Source organism: Panthera onca, chromosome A2 (genome assembly GCF_046562875.1).
Source record: "Panthera onca isolate mPanOnc1 chromosome A2, mPanOnc1 haplotype 2, whole genome shotgun sequence".
NCBI lineage: Eukaryota > Metazoa > Chordata > Mammalia > Carnivora > Felidae > Panthera > Panthera onca.
The window spans coordinates 9,857,793-9,875,646 of record NC_138340.1 but is presented as its reverse complement, the minus strand read 5'-3'; the positions used below and the strand labels follow the sequence as shown (position 1 = coordinate 9,875,646).

General features: G+C 54.8%; 1 protein-coding gene across 4 annotated transcripts; it reads left to right on the top strand.

The window, feature by feature from the left end:
• Positions 1–12,195: 12,195 nt before the first annotated feature.
• PODNL1 (podocan like 1) lies at positions 12,196–17,836 on the top strand. Of its 4 annotated transcripts, none has more exons than XM_078443322.2 (10): positions 12,196–12,446; positions 12,595–12,819; positions 13,352–13,445; positions 13,733–13,797; positions 13,932–14,041; positions 14,465–14,534; positions 14,796–14,911; positions 15,410–16,067; positions 16,721–16,869; positions 17,022–17,836. In XM_078443322.2, the coding sequence occupies exons 1-10, from the start codon at positions 12,444–12,446 to the stop codon at positions 17,194–17,196; spliced, it is 1,665 nt and encodes a 554-aa protein (XP_078299448.1). In that variant the 5' UTR covers positions 12,196–12,443; the 3' UTR covers positions 17,197–17,836. The 4 variants fall into 4 exon arrangements, with proteins under 4 accessions (XP_078299448.1, XP_078299447.1, XP_078299449.1 ...); XM_078443321.2 differs by having other exon boundaries at positions 14,378–14,534; XM_078443323.2 differs by lacking the exon at positions 13,733–13,797 and having other exon boundaries at positions 14,403–14,534.
• Positions 17,837–17,854: the final 18 nt, after the last annotated feature.

The following is a 17,854-nucleotide window of genomic DNA, read 5'->3' as shown; positions in this document are numbered from 1 at the left end:
GGTCCTTTATAAAGAGATTTTTTAAATGTTTTTTTTTTTTTAATTTTGTGAGAAAAAGACAGGACGTGAGCAGGGGGAAGGGCAGAGAGAGAGGGAGACACAGAATCCGGAGCAGGCTCCAGGCTCTGAGCCATCAGCACAGAGCCCGACTCAGGGTTCGAACCCGTGAGCAAGATCATGACCTGAGCTGAAGTGAAACGCTCAACTGACTGGGCCACCCAGGCGCCCCTAGATAGGTCCTTTTATTACGTCCATTTTACACAGGGTGAAACTGAGGCTTACTGTGTAGCGCTCCTGAGTACCTGGCACGCATATGCCTCAATTATGGCTGTAATCAGAGAGGGAGTGAATGGATCTTGTTCTTTGTACTCTCCCAGCCTCTTGAATGCATTCCGTGCATTCATTTATGCAGCAAATATTTCTTGAGCACCTACTATGTTCTAGGTTCTAGGGGTACAGCAGTGAACAAGACAGATGATAAAGAAATAGATTTCAGTTACCTAATTCCAGGTAGGATTAGAAATCAAAGAGAAGGAAGAAGGCTGCTCAGGCCAGTTAGAGAGAGGTCCCCATGCAGGTGAGGAGGAGGAATATTCCAGTAAAGACAAAGCCTTCAGAGGGATGAGGGTGACATGACTGAAAGACCCCAAAAAGTCCAGTTGGGCCAAAGCAGGAATAAGCAAGGAAGAAAGTAAGCAAGTCAAACAGACAAGGACCGGGAAGTGGGCAGGGAGTGTCGGGTGAGCAAGATAGTTGGATTTTACTCTTAAGCATAAAGTGGAGCCTCTGGAAGGTTTTTAGTAGAAGATGATGGAATCTGATATGAGATTTAAAAGATCATTATGATCCATGGAGCACCTGGCTGTCTCAGTGGGTAGAGCGTGCGACTTCTGATCTCCAGGTCTTGAGTTCAAATCCCACATTGGGCGGAGAGATTACTTTAATTAATAAATAAACAAACAAAGAAATAATCATTGTAATCCAAAGAATTAAATAAATACCCATGAGTTCATACTGGTGTAAATAAATGATTGAATAAAAAATGGGCGGGGGGGGGGGGGGGAAGAGACCACTCTTCCATATAGAAGATGTTCAATTAATAAGTGTAGAAAGAATGAGGGAAATAGGAAATTATCATCAGGCAAACACCACAATTACAATTTGCAGCAGGCGAGATCTACCAATGAGTGCTAAAATTTGTGGATGAAACTGGAAGGAGAAACACCTACCCCAAAAGTATCTCTCCCAAAATATTTATTAACTACTCGGTTTTTTTAAATGTATGTCCACAGATTGTTTGATATGCCTCCTTCCGGGAGGTGGAGCTTAATTCTCCACCTTGTTGGGTGCGGGCTGGATTTAGTGACTTGCTTCTAAGGAATAAAGTTATGGGAAGGGAAGCAACTAACTTGACAGTGGAGAAATCTGGCAGACATTACCTCAACCAGGTAATCAACATTGTCATCATAGCGATGAGTCATGTGCCCGGACCCTTGATATGATATGATGAGGAGGACACATCGCCTCCTCAATATCGTCACTTAAACCCCCAAACTCAATCTGGTTGTGAGAAACCATCAGATGTTTGTCCCAACTTGAGCGACAGTCTACAAAGACCTGACTAGGATACTTCAAAAACGTCAGGATCACGAGAAACGAAGCCTGACCAAGAAACTGGCACGACTTAGAGAAGTCTTAGGAGACGTGATAAATACATGAAATGTGGTGTCCTGGATGGGACCCTGGACCAGAAAGGAAAAGGACATCAGAGAGAAAACTGGTGTCACTCATATTAAGCCTGTAGTTTAGTGAACAGTCTTGTGCCAAGGTTAGCTAACCTCTTAGTTGTGACAACTGTACCGTGGTTATGAAAGATGTTCACATTCGGGCCAGTGGGTAATGGGTAGACAAGAACTTTCTGTGCCTCCTTGCAAATTATCTTAACTCATTGAGCTGCCATATTAAAACTACTGTAGACTGGGTAGGGTTTACAACCAAATTTGATTTCCCATAGTTCTGGAGGCTGGGAAGTCAAAGATCAAGGCACTGGCATAGCCAATCCTGGATTGTATATCCTTGCTATATCCTCCCATGACTGAGAGAAACAGCGAGAAAGAGGAGAGAGCAAAGGCACACGAACACTGGCTCCTTTATAGGGCGCTAATCCCATTCATGAAGTCTCTCCATCCTCATGACATAAACACCCCCAAAGGTCCCACCTTCCAGTACCATCCCATCGGGGCTGGATTTCAACATATGCCTTTAGGCAAGGCACACACATTTAGTCCATAGCACAAATCTTCTGTAAATTGAACATTATTTCAAAATACCAAGGTTTCTGAAGAGAAGACTCTTCAAAAGTTCATTTGGCTTCTGTGTGGAGGATGTTGAGGGGAAGAGGGGTGGTGGGGCAAGAATGGCCTCAGGGAGGCCAGAGGGAGAGGTTATGGTGGCTCAGATTCGAGTAATAGCAGTGAACATGGAGAAAAGCGGCTGTATTCGGGGCCCATGGGTCATGTTCAAGGACCGGGTGTCAGGGTAGAGATAAGAGGTAGGTTTCAGGGGCGCCTGGGTGGCTCAGTTGGTTGGGCCTCTGACCTCGGCTCAGGCCATGATCTCGCGGTTCGCGGGTTCGAGCCCCGCGTCGGGCTCTGTGCTGCCGGCTCAGAGCCTGGAGCCTGCTTCGGATTCTGGGTCTCCCTCTCACTCTCTGCCCCTCCCCCACTCACATTCTGTCTCTGTCTCTCAGAAATAAATAAAAATGTTAAAAAAAAAAAGAAGAAGAAGAAGTAGGTTTCAGTTACTCTACATCCTTGCCAATATTTGTTATCTTCTGGGTTTTTTAAAAAAATATTTATTTATTTATTTTGAGAGAAAGAGATAGAGAACACGTAGGGAGGGTCAGAGAGAGGGAGACAGAGAATCTCAAGCAGGCTCCGTGCTGTGAGTGCAGAGCTCCGTGCAGGCTCAAACTCACAAACTGCGAGATCATGACCTGAGCTGAAACCAAGAGTCTGACACTTAACCGACTGAGCCACCCAGGTGCCCTGGTCATCTCTTTTTTTTTTTTTTTTTTTTTCAATAGAAGCCATCCTAATGGGTGTTATCATTGACATTTTTTTAAATGTTTATTCACTTTTGAGAGAGAGACAGAGACATAGTGTGAACAGGCAAGGGGCAGAGAGAGGGGGACACAGAATCCAAAGCAGGTTCCAGGCTCTGAGCTGACAGCACAGAGCCCAACGTGGGGCTCGAACTCACGAACCGTGAGATCCTGACCTGAGCCCAAGTCGGACGCTTAAGTGACTGAGCCACCCAGGTGCCCCTCCTTTTTTTTTAAGTTTATTTATTTCGAGAGGGAGAGAGAGTGCCCATGTGTAAGGTGGGGAGGGGCAGAGAGAGAGGGAGAGAGAGAATCCCAAGCAGACTCTGCACTGTCAGCACAGAACTTGACACGAGGCTTGAACCCACAAACCATGAGATCATGACCTGAGCCGAAGTCAGACGCTTAACTGACTGAGCCACCCAGGCGCCCCCTCACTTATTTTAAATAGGTATTACCTTTATACAGTCTTCAATTCAACACGGAGGAGACATAGAATGGGCCGTGAGCACGTGAAAAGATGTTCAACATTATTAGTCGTCAAAGAACTACAAATAGAGTCACAATAATATAGCAGGACATACCCACCAAAATGGCTAAAATGAAAGACTGACCACAAGTGTTGACAAGGGCTCGGAGGAACCATAACTCTCACAGCCGCCAGTGGGGGTGCAAAATGACACAACCACGTTGGAAGGCAGTTTGGCAGTCTCATAAAAAGTGAAATGTGCACTTACTGTGTGATTCAGCGCATTTCACTCCGATGTATTCACCCGAGAACGTCTTTTTTTTTTTTTTACATAATCTCCACAGGCAATGTGGGGCTCGAGCCCACAACCCCGAGATCAAGAGTCACATGCTCCACCAACCGAACCGGCCAGGCACCCCTACCCAGGAGAACTTTTTAAAAAAAATTTTTTTTTTAACGTTTATTTTACTTTTGAGACAGAGACAGAGCATGAACGGGGGAGGGTCAGAGAGAGAGGGAGACACAGAATCTGAAACAGGCTCCAGGCTCTGAGCTGTCAGCACAGAGCCCGACACGGGGCTCGAACTCACGGACCGCGAGATCGTGACCTGAGCCAAAGTCGGACGCTCAACCGACTGAGCCACCCAGGCGCCCCATCAGGAGAACTTTTAAAAAAGACATGTGTCCTCAAAGACTCGCTCAGGACTGATCGTGGCCGTGTTATTTGTTAATCGCCCAAAGCGGGAAACAAGTAAAAGTCTATCAACACGTGATAAATAAATGAGTAATAAACTCACGTAATAAACAAAATGAAGTATTGTGCACCTAAAACTCACGTTGTATCTCAATTATATCTCAGCTTCTAAAAAAAAAAATGCGAGCCACCTAGGCGCCCCAATATCTTTTTCACTTTATGAAAATGATCAAAACTGTCAGCCTCACTCTGTACCCTTTTTCTCCTCACGAGGTTAGCCCTACCCACACTAATCCATGTAATGGTTTGAACAGTGACCCACAAAAGGGTATCCTGGTGTCCTAACCCTTAGAACATGCAAATATGACCTTATTTGGGGGAAAAAAAAAAAAGACGTAATTAAGTAAAAGATCTTGAAATGGGATTATCCTGGATTAACCAGCTGGGCCCTAAAGCCCACGGCCAGTGTCCTTCTAAAAGAGAGGAGGAGGAACACAGACACTCTCATGGAGGAAAAGTCCACATGGAAACCGAGGCAGAGATGGTCCTGACACAGCCACGGGCCCAAGAACGTCAAAGATTGCCAGCAACCACCAGAAGCTGGAAGAGGTACAAGGAAGGAAACTCCAGAAGGAACAGCTCTGCCAACACCTTGACTTGGGACTTCCAGGCCCTCTCCACAGGTCCAAATAAATAATCTGGACTTCTGAAATGAATAAATGCCTGCCGTTCTAAGCTACCTTGTTTGTGAGCATCGGTACGACCGTTCCAGGAAGCTGATACATTACGTATATAGAGTCCCTTGTGTGTCCTAGATCTGATTCTCTAGTTTTTTTTTAATGTTTATTTATTTTTGAGGGAGGGAGAGAGAGAGAGAGAGGGAGACACGGAATCCGAAGCAGGCTCCAGGCTCCAAGCTGTCAGCACAGAGCCCGACATGGGGCTTGAACCCACGGACTGCGAGATCACTATCCGAGCCGAAGTCAGACTGAGCCACCCAGGCGCCCTTGGTTCTCTATTATTTTAACAGGAACACGTTTGGTTTGTTTATTCCCCTCTCTTAGGAGATTATTTTTCACTTGTTCGCACGACATATGTTCACCACTCACCTGGTTTGTATTTGACACTGCTCTAGGTGCTGAGGGACAGAGGTGACTATGGCCAAGTGCCCACCTCCACAGCGGGGGAGGACAGTGGACGGTGGGCAGATATGTAAGTCAGGATGTGAGAAATGCCAGGAAGAAAAGTAAGGCAGGGAAGAGGAGAGAGAGAGAGACAAAAAAATGTTGCTTCTGATTGGGGGTTCTGGTGAGGGGCCCTCCGAGGAAGTGACGTGAATTACAATCACCAGCCGTGTGTGATCCCACGCGGCAGAGAATTTTCACTGTAATAAACGAGCCTACAGGGAGCTCTTGTATGTATCTGTTACCGGCTGTGTAAGAGGTTTTCCAGAGCAGATTTCTGGTCCTTGGGTGTTGCAGAGAGAGTAATACTCCAAATAGTCCCCTTGCTCCTCCCAAGTCCCTACCCCGACCCCCACCTTCTCTGTCCCTTGCAGTCAGGCAGGACCACGTGACTAATCCTGGCCAGTGAAATGCAAGCAGGAGGTACTTCTGGGTGGAAACCCTGAAAAGCTGACTTGGGAGTCCTCTCTTTTCCACAGAGCCAGCAAGTGTGGGGGCTGCTGTTCAAGACGGTGCGGCTTCTGGTGGACTGGATCCCTGAGTGACTGTGTGGCTCAGAGTGACCCTGCTGACCCGTTGAGATCATATTGTGTGGATGACCAACTCTGGGGTTAGTCGCTGACCCTTGGGGCTGCTTGTTACACAGAATGATCTTGCCTGCCCATCTAATACCCACGGGAAACCGAACCAATAACGAATGTATCTACATATATGTGTATCTGTATGTGATATATCTTATCATGTATATATATCCTTTATATATAGATAGATATGTGTATATATATCTATCTTTTTATATATAGATAGATATGTGTATATATATCTATCTTTTTATATATAGATAGATATGTGTATATATATCTATCTTTTTATATATGCACATGTGAAACAGAACCAGTAAGATATCCATATCTAAATCATCTATATCTATCTTATCATGTATATGTTTATCCTTTATTCTTTATATATATATATCCTTTTGTATGTACATATGTATATATCATTTTATATATGTATCTTCCTCTTTCAATCTATTTATAGACATAGAATTCTATCTCTATGTATTGATTGATCTATCTATACCTATATCTACACCTATTAATCTATAGAAAGATTTAGGGGCACTTGGGTGGCTCAGTTAAGCCTCTGAATTTGGCTTCGGGTCATGATCTCACGGTTCATGAGTTCAAACCCTATGTCAGGCTCTCTGCTGTGAGTGCAGAGCCCATGTCAGATCCTCTGTCCCCCTCTCTCTCTGCCCCCCCGCCCCGCTCTCTCAAAAATAAATAAACTTTGTTTTTTTTAAGTCGAGAGTGATGCCAAGGCCGTGATCGATTTGACCTTCAGTGCTCACCTGCATGCACCCACCCACCTTTGCCCCCCATCTTCCTTATACAGACCTGGAAGTATTTTTGGCACTTGGGAGACAGTCTTCGAGAGCTCGTCCGCTGTCTTCCCGGTGTTGGCCTCACTGACAGAAATTCCTTTCCTGTTTCATCACCACTGGTTTCCCTGCCTTTGGATTTTGTCACCGGCGAGCAGCGGAAGCCGGTATATTTGGGAACCTCTGGAGCCCGGTCTTCTGGCACTCCTGCGCCCCTGGCCTCCCTTTCTCTGCTTTCTGTTCCGTTCAGCCCCTCCATGGACTGGATGATGCCCATCCATTTGGGGGAGGGCAATCTACTTCACTGAGTTCACAGATTCAAGCGCTAATCTCTTCTGGGAACACTGTCACAGATGCACCCACAAATCAGGTTTAATCTGTGCAGCCCATGGGTCAGTATCACTTTATAGTATAACCTTTCACTGGACCTGTACGGTTAACCATCACAAGTACACGGCAGGCACGTTTTCGGTTTCACCAGATACTTCCAGGTTCGTCCTCTCTTCCGGACCCTCCTCCCTCCATGATCTTTGCTGGCTGTCTCCTGCCCACCCCTCGGCCATCAAGCTTTCCTCAGCAGTGTCCCTTGGGTCTCCCTGCTCGTTTTCTTTCCTTTTTAAAAAATGTTTATTCATTTTTGAGAGAGAGAGTGTGTGAGCAGGGGAGGGGCAGAGAGGTGGGGAGGGACAGAGGATTCGACGAGGGCTCTGTGCTGACAGCAGAGAGCCCGACGTGGGGCTCAAACTCACGAACCTTGAGATAATGACCGGAGCCAAAGCTGGACGCTCAACCAACCGAGCCTCCCAGGCGCCCCTCCCTTTCCATTTTATACTTTCTCTTTGGCCAATGCCATCCACACCTTGGCTGCGACTCTCATTCTGTAGATAGCCTCCGTATCCATTAGGACTTATTTTTTTAAGGATTTTATTTATTTTATTTTTCAAAAGAGAGAGAGAGAGAGCAGGGAAGGGGCAGTGAGAGGGAGAAGAGACAGAGACAGAGACAGAGAATCCCAAGCAGGCTCTGCATCACCAGTGTGGAGCCCGACATGGGGCTCGAATCCACGAACCACGAGATCGAGACCTGAGCCGAAACCGAGAGTAGGAGGCTTAACCGACTGAGCTACCCGGGCGCCCCCATTAGGATTTAGAGTATGTTGTTTTTTTGAAGGAGAGGAAAAGGGAAACAGTGGCTTACCCAAGAGAGACGTCTGTTTCTCGGTCGCGTTCGAGACCGCTGGAGCCGGGGGTCTTGAAAAGCCTGAGACGCCGTGACTCCTCTCCTATCTCTGAGCCTCACAGGGCCCCAAAGGCCCAACCAGGAGTTTCCCTGCTCTTGTCAGACATGTCCTCCATCCGGAGGGAGAGGCTCCCCACCCAGCTACCTCCTCTATCAGCCAGACCACCTGCACCCCATCGGGTCCTCTGCCTAATGGGTCACCTCCCTGGCAGCCTGAGAAATCATCCAAACATGCCAATCACACCCCCTCATGGGAACCAGAGGTCTCACCTCCCCCTTTCGTCACTACAAAGCCTGCCTGCCACAGCGCCTGCTTTTTCATTTTTTTCTTTATTAAAAAATTTATCCCAGGGGCGCCTGGGTGGCTCAGCCAGTTAAGCGTCTGACTTCGGCTCGGGTCACGATCTCTCAGTTGGTGAGTTCGAGTCCCGCGTCAGGCTCTGTGCTGACAGCGCGGAGCCTGGGACGCGCTTCGGATTCTGTGTCTCCCTCCCTCTCTCGGCCCCTCCCCTGCTCGCACTCTGTCTCTGTCTCTGTCTCTCTCTCAAAAATAAATAAACTTAAAAAAAAATGTATCCCAGCTTCTTGGTGATTATTTGCAAAATTTGCGCTAATTTGAGCATGTTGTGTTATGAATAAGCAATTTCCATTCTAAACTTTGGAGGCCACAACTCAAATAACTATGCTAATTTTAATCGCGAATTTGGTGACTATTCTAGTTGTTTTGACCCTGTTTCTTGACTTGGCTCCCACGTGCGCCACCCCCATGTGGCTATCTTGTATCGTTTAGAGCAGACCCCTCCTTCACCAACAGGGTGGGCAGGAGGTGATCAAAACACTCATCATTGCAGGGATGGCCTTCCATTGTATGTGACACCCAGGTTGCTTCTATCTTGTCCCTCCACCATTCAAGAATAGTGGTCTTGACGTCATGGCCCAAGATGGCTGATGGAGTTCCAGCCGTCACATCCACATTCCAACAGTAGGGAGGAGAAACGCACTCCCTTTTCCTCAAAGTGGCACAGACCACCTCTGTTTACACAGTCATATGGTTGTACCCAGCTGCAAGGGAGGCTGGGAAATGTGGTACTTTATCTTAGGCAGCCATAGGCCCAGATAAGTATCAGTGATTTTATGAATTTGGCTCAGATCTTGAAGGGCTAATTAGCCAGATGAAGGCTGATTGAGAAGGTGGCCTTAGCCTGGGTCTTGAGGTTGAATGCCATCAGAGCATGAGGGGCAGGCCCAAGGCACCTTGGGATCATTAGTGCATACTGATTTAAGGCCCCTCCTTTCCTTTCCTTCCTTCCTTCTTTCTTTTTTTTTATTTGAGAGAGAGAGAGAAAGAGAAAGAGAAAGAGCGATCATGAGCAGGGAAGAAAGACATAGAGAAAGAGAGAGAATCCCAAGCAGGCTCCACACTCAATGTGGAGCCTGACATGGGGCTCGATCCCACGACCCTGGGATCCTGACCTGAGCTGAAATCAAGAGTCGGATGCTCAACCAACTGATACCCAGGTGTCCACCGCGGTTTTTTCCCCTTTCCTTTTCTAATTGGGAGACTACATTTCTCATCATCCTCTTGCTCTCTTTAACATCAACCCCCACGTCTTCCCCATACGCCCCAGCAAGCAAAATGAGACCAGATTGCTGCCCTAGCTGCCCACAGTGTTCCTGCAACTGTCCCTTGTCCCCAGGACCCTACAGTCCTCCCTACTCTGAGATCAGAGCCAACACTGCCTCTCCATGCAAACCTCTCCCGCACACAAAGACACCATCCTCCACGCATGCATTCCATGAAGGTGTCATAAATGCTGATTATGCCAGGCTCTATATTCACGGACCATAGTCCTCCAGTGCTGTCCCTGCAGAACTCTGTGTTGGGTAGGGGAAGGCTGGACCAGGCAGGGCAGGGCTAGGAAAGGCAGGGCAGGGCTGGGCAGGGCAGTGCAAGGTAGAGAAAATGGAGTTTGTCGCAGGGAGATAAGGCCAGCAGGTCATTTACAAGAGCAGTGATTAGGCTCCTAGCTAATCAGCGGGGTCCATCCTTCTGGCCACGGGGACTGGTTCCAGACGGACATGTGACCGAAGCTAGTCCAATGAGATTGAAACTTGAGACTTGTCAGTTGGAGTGAAGCTCAGAGTGTGCCCATGTTGCTGCTGGGGATATCTTGGCACTAAACAGAGAAGCCTGCTGAGAGAGCCAAGAGGCAAAGGATCGAACGAGGATGTCATCTGAGCCACTGTATCCAGCTATGCCTGAATGATACATCCAGTGGATATTTCTGTTCATGAGTCAATAAATGCCCTCGTTTGCACCAGCTAGTTTCGTTTGGGTTCTCTGTCCTTTGCAACTGAAAGAGGCCTGCCAGAAGCAGCTTGGTTCTCACCGGGGCCAGCATCAAGGCAGTAAATTCAGCAGCTCTGTGAGGCTAGTCCCATTACTCTGCTAGGGAGACTGAGGAGATTCCGAGCCAGCAGCCACTGGTTCCACATGGAGATCTTGGGCTGAGGACTGTTTCTCTCTTCTGGCTGAAACTCAGACCTGTCTCCTGCCCTAGCCCTGAGGGACCCTGAGTGTCTCCTGTCATGAGTGCACGCTGTCCTGGGAAATGTGGGCAAATGATCACCTCCAAGCTTCTTCCTTTGTGGGAGGGGGATTACTAATGCAGATACCCTCTGTGTCCATCATTCCCCCACACTGGGCCCTTCCTCCCACTCCCCTGATGTACTGCCGTCTCTCCGTGGCTCAACCTCCCACTCTCCCTGGCAGGTGATGTCTGGAGCCTGCCAGGCGCCCCCAAGCCTCACCATCAGGCATTTATATCTATTTAGGGCTGGGGGCTGTTCTACCCAAAGTGCCAGGGAATTCAGATCCTGCAGCCTCAGCCCTCAACCAGTGCCTGAGGGAGGGAGTTGGAGAATCAATAACCCAGCTCCCTCACCCCTCAGGTAGGACGTGTGTCCTACAAAATCTGCCAGCACTCCCCAGCAGGACCGAGCCCTATGCCTCTGGTGGGAACTTGTTTGATAACAAGCATGACAAACCGTCCCAATTTGCCCAGGACTAAGGGTTTCCTGGGACACAGGGTTTTGAGTGCTGAAACTGGCGAGTTCTAGGCAAGTTGATTACCCCGGAGACAACTCGTCATTGACTACTTCTTTCCTTCCCTCTGTCATTTCCCTGCTCCCATACAGCTTCTTTGTCCAAGACAAATGCACTCAATCCTTGTCTCAAGCTCTGCTTCTGGGAAACCTCCCCCCCCCCCCCCCAACCTTCAACCTCTTTCATGCCCTTCACACAGCCCATCGGCTTGGCCACTTCTGAGCTGAGCACTTGTAAGGGGCAGATGTGGTGCTTAGAATTTTCTGTCCAAAATCTGGTTTTGCCTTTGAGGAAGGAAGGGTATTCTGTCATCTCTGTCCTATGTGTGGGAAAACTGAAGTTTGGGCAGGAAAACGATTTGCCTGAAGACACCTTGCGGGTAAGTGGTGCATCCTGGGAGATGGGATCTGGGGCAGAGGTTGGCTTCTTCTCCCCACGCTACTGCTCTGGTGTAAAGGCCAAGGAATGTGCCGGGAACCTTCTCACCCACCTCAAATGCGTTATCTCATTTAATCCTTATACCACTCCTGGGAGATGAGACGACCACTCCCCACTTTGCAGAGTGGGAAACCAAGGCCCAGAGAGGTGCCAGAGCCCAGGTTCAAGCCCAGGCAGGCTGGCGCTGAGTGCATATCCTTAACCACCCTTAACCACCGGGCTCGTGCTTCAATACGTGTAATTTCCTTTCAGGCAGCTGAGGCTGTGGCCATTCAGGGAGGAGGAGGAGGGGCCCAAATGGCAGGCCTGGCTGAGAGCCCCCAGGCTGGCATCTGCGCTGGCAGGCTGAGCCCAGGCCTGCCCTGACCCCTTGCTGCCAGCCCCAGTTCCTTGGGGACCCTCCTGTGGCCTGAAGCATCTTCCGCTCCTCTGCCCCCACCCCTATTTCTGCGGTTGGCCCAAATACCAGACAGGGCGAATCTTAGCTTTCCCCCAAGCATTCCATGCTCCTGTGGCCCGGCCCAGGCTGGCCGAGGTTACGCAAGCTGAGCAGGGGTGGTTGGTGGGGGTGGGACCGAGGGGACGGGCTGGCCTGTCCTCGCCGCCCCATCCGGCAGCCCTCCCCAGGGCGGGGAAGGGGGTGGGCCGGCTAGTTCCCCACCCCCAACCCCCAGCCCCTGGGAGAACAAGCCGGGTGGAGGGTGGCCTGTGCCAAGAGATGGGGGGCGGTGGCGGCCACGGAAGAGGCTCCAGGAGGTGACCGCCTGGTTTCCATTAGGGAGCCCTGGTCGGCATTTCAGGCGAGACGGCAGAGCTGGGGCTGGCTATGGTAAGGTGGGGTGGGGGCGGGAGGGCAGGGGAGGGAGGGGAGCCTGCCTGCTCCCCCCTCCCCCCCCCACGCGGGGATGCTCCTGTCGCCATGGTGACCTGGTGCTGGGCCTGGGGCCACCGTGACCCATCAGTCCCTCTACTCCCAGCGGCTGAGCCTGCTGCTGCTGCTCCTGCTGCTGCCCGGCCCCCCACCCACCCCAGGCATGGAGGACGCCGCCTTCCCCCACCTGGGGGAGAGCTCGCAGCCCCCGCCCCGGGCCTGCCCCCTGCGCTGCTCCTGCCCCCGGGCAGACACAGTGGACTGCAATGGCCTGGACCTTCAGGTGTTCCCGGACAACATCACCCGGGCAGCTCAGCACCTCTCCCTGCAGGTGGGGCCCCCGGGGGCCGGGGTGAGCACGCCAAGTGCCGGGTTTCGGGGTGATAGGGTGATGGGGGCGTTGGGCGTGCAGGTCTTGGCAGCGATGGAAGCTGGCCTGGGTGAGAGCGTCGGGGTCTGGGCATTGGAGGCGAGGGCAGGTGGGGGGGGGGACAGACACTGGAACTTTTAGGAGGGGCTGAGCATTTGGCAGTGTTACAAGGTCAATGTCTTGGCAGTTACAGGTTTGGGGGGGTGATGGAATATCAGACATCTTTTTGGTTTATAGGGTTGTTTGGGGTCAGGGTGATGGGTGTCAGGGGTCAATTATGGGGGCAGATGGGGTGTCGGGGGGTCAACATCTTGGCGATCACAGGGTTGTTTGTGGTGACGGGGTTGTTTTGGTTGCAGGGTAATGGGGCTTTGGGGATCAAGTGTGGGGGTGAGGGGTGTCAAGGCTTACTTGCTTAAGGCGATGGGGAGCTGGGAATCGGGGCTCCGGCCACTTGCAGAGGGCTCAGGGGTGTGAATCCTCCCCCCCCCAGAACAACCAGCTCCAGGAGCTCCCCTACAATGAGCTGTCACGCCTCAGCAGCCTCCGGACCCTCAACCTCCACAACAATCTCATCTCTTCCGAGGGTGAGGGGTGAGGGGACCTCGGGAGGCGGCCCCTTCCCTCCCCTGCTGGGTCTGTGGGTAGTTCTGCGGTAGTTCCCAGAACTGCCCTTTGCTGAGCAGGATGGAAACTCAGGCTGTGGCTTTGGAGGACGGGTGGGGAGGTGTGTGGGAGGGTGCCTGGAGGAGCCCCTGCCAGTCGCCAGCCAAGAGCCCTGGGGCAGCTGGGAGCACAGACTCCCCCACTGCCCCCTCCCTGGGCTCCGGGGCCGCGGGGGGGGGGGTCCCCTCACTGCCCATCCCGCTCCCAGGCCTGCCCGATGAGGCCTTTGAGTCCCTCACGCAGCTGCAGCACATTTACGTGGCCCACAACAAGGTGAGCACCCCCACCTGACCCCTGCCCCGGCCCTGAGGCCTGGCCCGCAGGGACATACAGCAGGGCGCGGAGGGCACGGCGGGGGTGGGGTGGAGGGCAGGGCTCCCTGACCAAGCATGGCCGCGTCCCCACAGCTCTCGGTGGCCCCCCAGTTTCTGCCCCGCTCCCTCCGAGTTGCGGATCTGGCTGCCAACCAAGTGACGGAGATCTTCCCGCTTACCTTTGGGGAGAAGCCCGCGCTCAGGTAGCCCCTGGCCCAGCCCGGACCTCTCCGACCTCAGATATGCCTGGGGTCACTCCCTACCCCTGGAGGCCTGAGGGGATCATGAGCCTGCCCTTGAGGGTCTGCAGGGGCAGAGTCCTACCCTGGGAGGGAGGTGCGGGGCGGGGCGGGGGGGGGGGGGGGATCTGAGGCAGGACACCCTGGATGCCGTCTGGAGAACCGCGACGCCAGGCAGAGACAGTGCGCGGACGCGTGCGCATCCTCACAGTGGAGGCCGCGCTGGGGTGCAGGGGGCGGGGGCGGGGGCCGGTGGGAGGGCCGGGGGCAGGCTGGTGGCCGGAGCCTGGCTCCCCTCAGGTCCGTGTACCTCCACAACAACCAGCTGAGCAACGCCGGCCTGCCCCCTGACGCCTTCCACGGCTCTGAAGCCGTGGTCATCCTCAGCCTCTCCAGCAACCGGCTCAGCTACTTGCCGCCCAGTCTGCCACCCTCGCTGGAGCGGCTCCACCTGCAGGTGCCCCTCCTCCACCCTGCCAGCCCCCTGCCCGCCCCCTTTCCCTCTCTCCTGGGGGAGTCCCCCCCCGCCCTCCCGAGAATGCCAGTAGTCACAAGTATCTTCGAGTCTTGCCCACTGGCGCGGGTCACTCACGCCCGCGCTCTCGGACCCGCGTTGCCAAAGCTAGCTCCCTGCTACTCCCTTACTCAAGAGCCTTCCATAGCTCCCTGCTGCTGTCTGTCCCCCGACCCCTGGTCTCACTGTCTCCTCCTTTCCCAGAACAACCTCATCTCCAAGGTGCCCCGAGGGGCACTGAGCCGCCAGACACACCTGCGGGAGCTCTACCTCCAGCACAACCAGCTGACGGACAGCGGCCTGGATGCCACCACCTTCAGGTGGGGCCTGAGACAGGGGAGGACACAGGTGCAGCCTCGTGCTGGCAGGAGGGGTTGAAGGTTCGGAGTCCAAGCCCCACCCCCCGCAACCCTCCAGCCCCCTCCGGGGTATGACCCCCAAACCGAGGCCTCATTTGCTGAGCACCTGCTGTGCACCAGGCTCATCGGAGCACCTAGCAGCCACCCTTTTGCTCCCAGCTCCTCTGTGCCTGGGTTCTATTATCCAAACGTCATCACCGCCGCATGCAGACTTGCACCCAGAACTCTGTCCTGGTCACCTCCACATCCAGCCCCGGGGCCGGACTCTGCCCTGATCTCAGCAGGTGCCCCTCCCACCCAGATCTCGCGACTCGCCCACCCCCAAGTTGGGGTCTCCGGCTTCTATCGCGGGAGCACTCCTCAACCCTCACCCCCAAGGTTCACCTGTCCCCCACCCCCACCCCCCCCCCACCTCCCCCGCTCAGCACCCAGCCCCACGCCAGCCCTCTCTCCCACCAGCAAGCTGCACCACCTCGAGTACCTGGACCTGTCCCACAACCGGCTAGCCTCGGTGCCCGCGGGCCTGCCCCGCACCCTGGCCGTGCTGCACCTGGGCCGCAACCGCATCCGCAGGGTGGAGGCGGCCCGGCTGCGCGGGGCGCGGGGCCTGCGCTACCTCCTGCTGCAGCACAACCAGCTGGGGGCGACGGGGCTGCCCGCAGGGGCGCTGCGGCCGCTGCGGGGCCTGCACACGCTGCATCTCTATGGCAACGGGCTGGACCGCGTGCCCCTGGCGCTGCCCCGCCGCCTGCGGGCCCTGGTGCTGCCCCACAACCACGTGACCACGCTGGGCGCCCGGGACCTGGCTGGCACACCGGGCCTGGCCGAACTCAACCTGGCCTACAACCGCCTGGTCAGCGCCCGCGTGCACCGCCGGGCCTTCCGCCCGCTGCGTGCCCTGCGCAGCCTTGACCTGGCCGGCAACCTGCTGACCCGGCTGCCCGGCGGCCTGCCCGGCGGCCTGCACACCCTGCGGCTGCAGCGCAACCAGCTGCGGGCCCTCGAGCCGGAGCCGCTGGCCGGCCTGGACCAACTGCGGGAGCTCAGCCTGGCGCACAACCGGCTCCGGGTCGGAGACATCGGGCCCGGCACCTGGCACGAACTCCAGGCCCTCCAGGTCAGGCGCCGGCCGGTCAGCCACACTGTCCCCACCGCTCCTCCGTCCCCTCCATCCCCACGCCTTGCAGCGTCTTCCCACAAGGCCCCGAGATGCCTCAAAGAGAGCCCGGCAGACGGACCCGGGGTGGGTGAGGCAGAGCCGGCCTCCGGGCCTTGGGCCCTGCCGTCCCTGCCACCAGGTCCTCGGCAACCAGCCCCTCCGCCTCCCCGGGGAACACGGCCCCCTGGTTCCTCCTGAACACGGCTGCTTCCACAGAGTTTAGAGCATCTGGGGGTGCAGGCGCTGTCCTAGGCGCTGGAGAGGTGGGCACAGAGCGACACAGCTCCGGGCCCGTGGCACCGACGCACTAGTTAGGGAGAGAGCGGTTGGTCAGTAGACGGTGTCGGGAGGGTGCCCGGTGAGGGAAGTGCCATCCTCGCAAACGACTGCTTCGATCTCTCCCACAGCAGGCAGGTCCCCGTCTGTCTGGGACCCCAGCACCCAGAGCCCAGCCTGCCCCAGACGGAACTCACTGTACCTCTGTCGGGGCTGGAGGGAATTTGGCAACGCGGAGGGGGTTGAGGGGAGGAGGCCCAGGCTGGTGTGGAGTGCCCGGGCAGAGAGGTTTGGGGCTCAAGGCCCGGGGCCGCCGTGGCATCATCTCTGCCCAGGTGCTGGACCTCAGCCACAACGAGCTGTCCTTTGTGCCCCCTGACCTGCCTGAGGCCCTGGAGGAGCTGCACCTGCAGGGCAACCGCATCAGCCACGTGGGTCCTGAAGCCTTCCTCAGCACTCCCCGCCTGCGCGCCCTCTTTCTCAGGTGCCCCGGAGGCGGCTGGGGAGAGCGGGTCCTGGGGGCAGGGGGCCCTGAAGGGCTGTGGTGGGCTCCAGCAGGCCTGGATGGGCCAGGACGGTTGTGCCCCACCCCCCCCTTCCTTTGCACCCACCCTCACGCCTGCCTCTCGGTTACAGGGCAAACAGGCTTCACATGACCAGCATCGCACCGGACGCCTTCCTGGGCCTCCTGCACCTGAGTGTGGTGGATACGGCGGGCAACCCCGAGCAGGTCCTGGTCCGGCTGCCACCCACAACTCCACGTCAGCCACGGGCAGGGAGCCCCCGAGCCCGGAGGGGTCCAGCAGTGTAGCCCAGACCCCTGGGGCTCCACTGGGTCACGGACCGAGGAGACGGTGCCCATCCGGGGCCTCAACCAGGCTCTCCCAGGCCTCAAGGGCCTGGCCAGGAAGCTGGGGACAGGGGCGCTGCGTCCACACACAGGGAGCCCCAGGAGAGACTCAAGCACGCAGCTTGCACGCCAGGCACGCAGACCACACCAGCCCTGCCGGACGACGCGGTCCCCACTCCCCGCACAAGTGGAGGCGGCAACAATAAAGCCTAATAACCCTGTCAAGTGCTCACCACCTGCCAGATGCCCTTCACCTTGCAGGAGGGGCTCTCACCATCCCAGCATCCAACGGAGGAAACTGACGCTGTGGGATGCTAAGAGGGTCAGGCAATCTGGTCCAAGTCCCGGGGCCAGTGAGCGGCCGGGCTGGATTTCGAGGGGTCAGCAAGAACCACCACGTGACAGCTGACCATACGTATACACCTGAACACACCCAAGGCCACCAGCTACAGAAACACACGGCACGGCAGACGCCCTCAAGCAGGCCACAGCCCTCACACATGTCCCCGGAGCAAGTGTGCGAATCGAACACATCCTTCACGGGCACTCTCCCCCCACGGCCTGCCCCTCTTATGGGCACCTTGCCATCAACCCCCGGGGGACTGTGGGAGAGACCCAG

Bases quoted from the DNA above. Each gene is read 5' to 3' on its own strand.
- PODNL1 (XM_078443321.2), top strand. The intron at 16,068-16,720 runs GTCAGGCGCCGG...ATCTCTGCCCAG, and splicing joins ACGAACTCCAGGCCCTCCAG to GTGCTGGACCTCAGCCACAA. The intron at 16,870-17,021 runs GTGCCCCGGAGG...TCTCGGTTACAG, and splicing joins CTGCGCGCCCTCTTTCTCAG to GGCAAACAGGCTTCACATGA.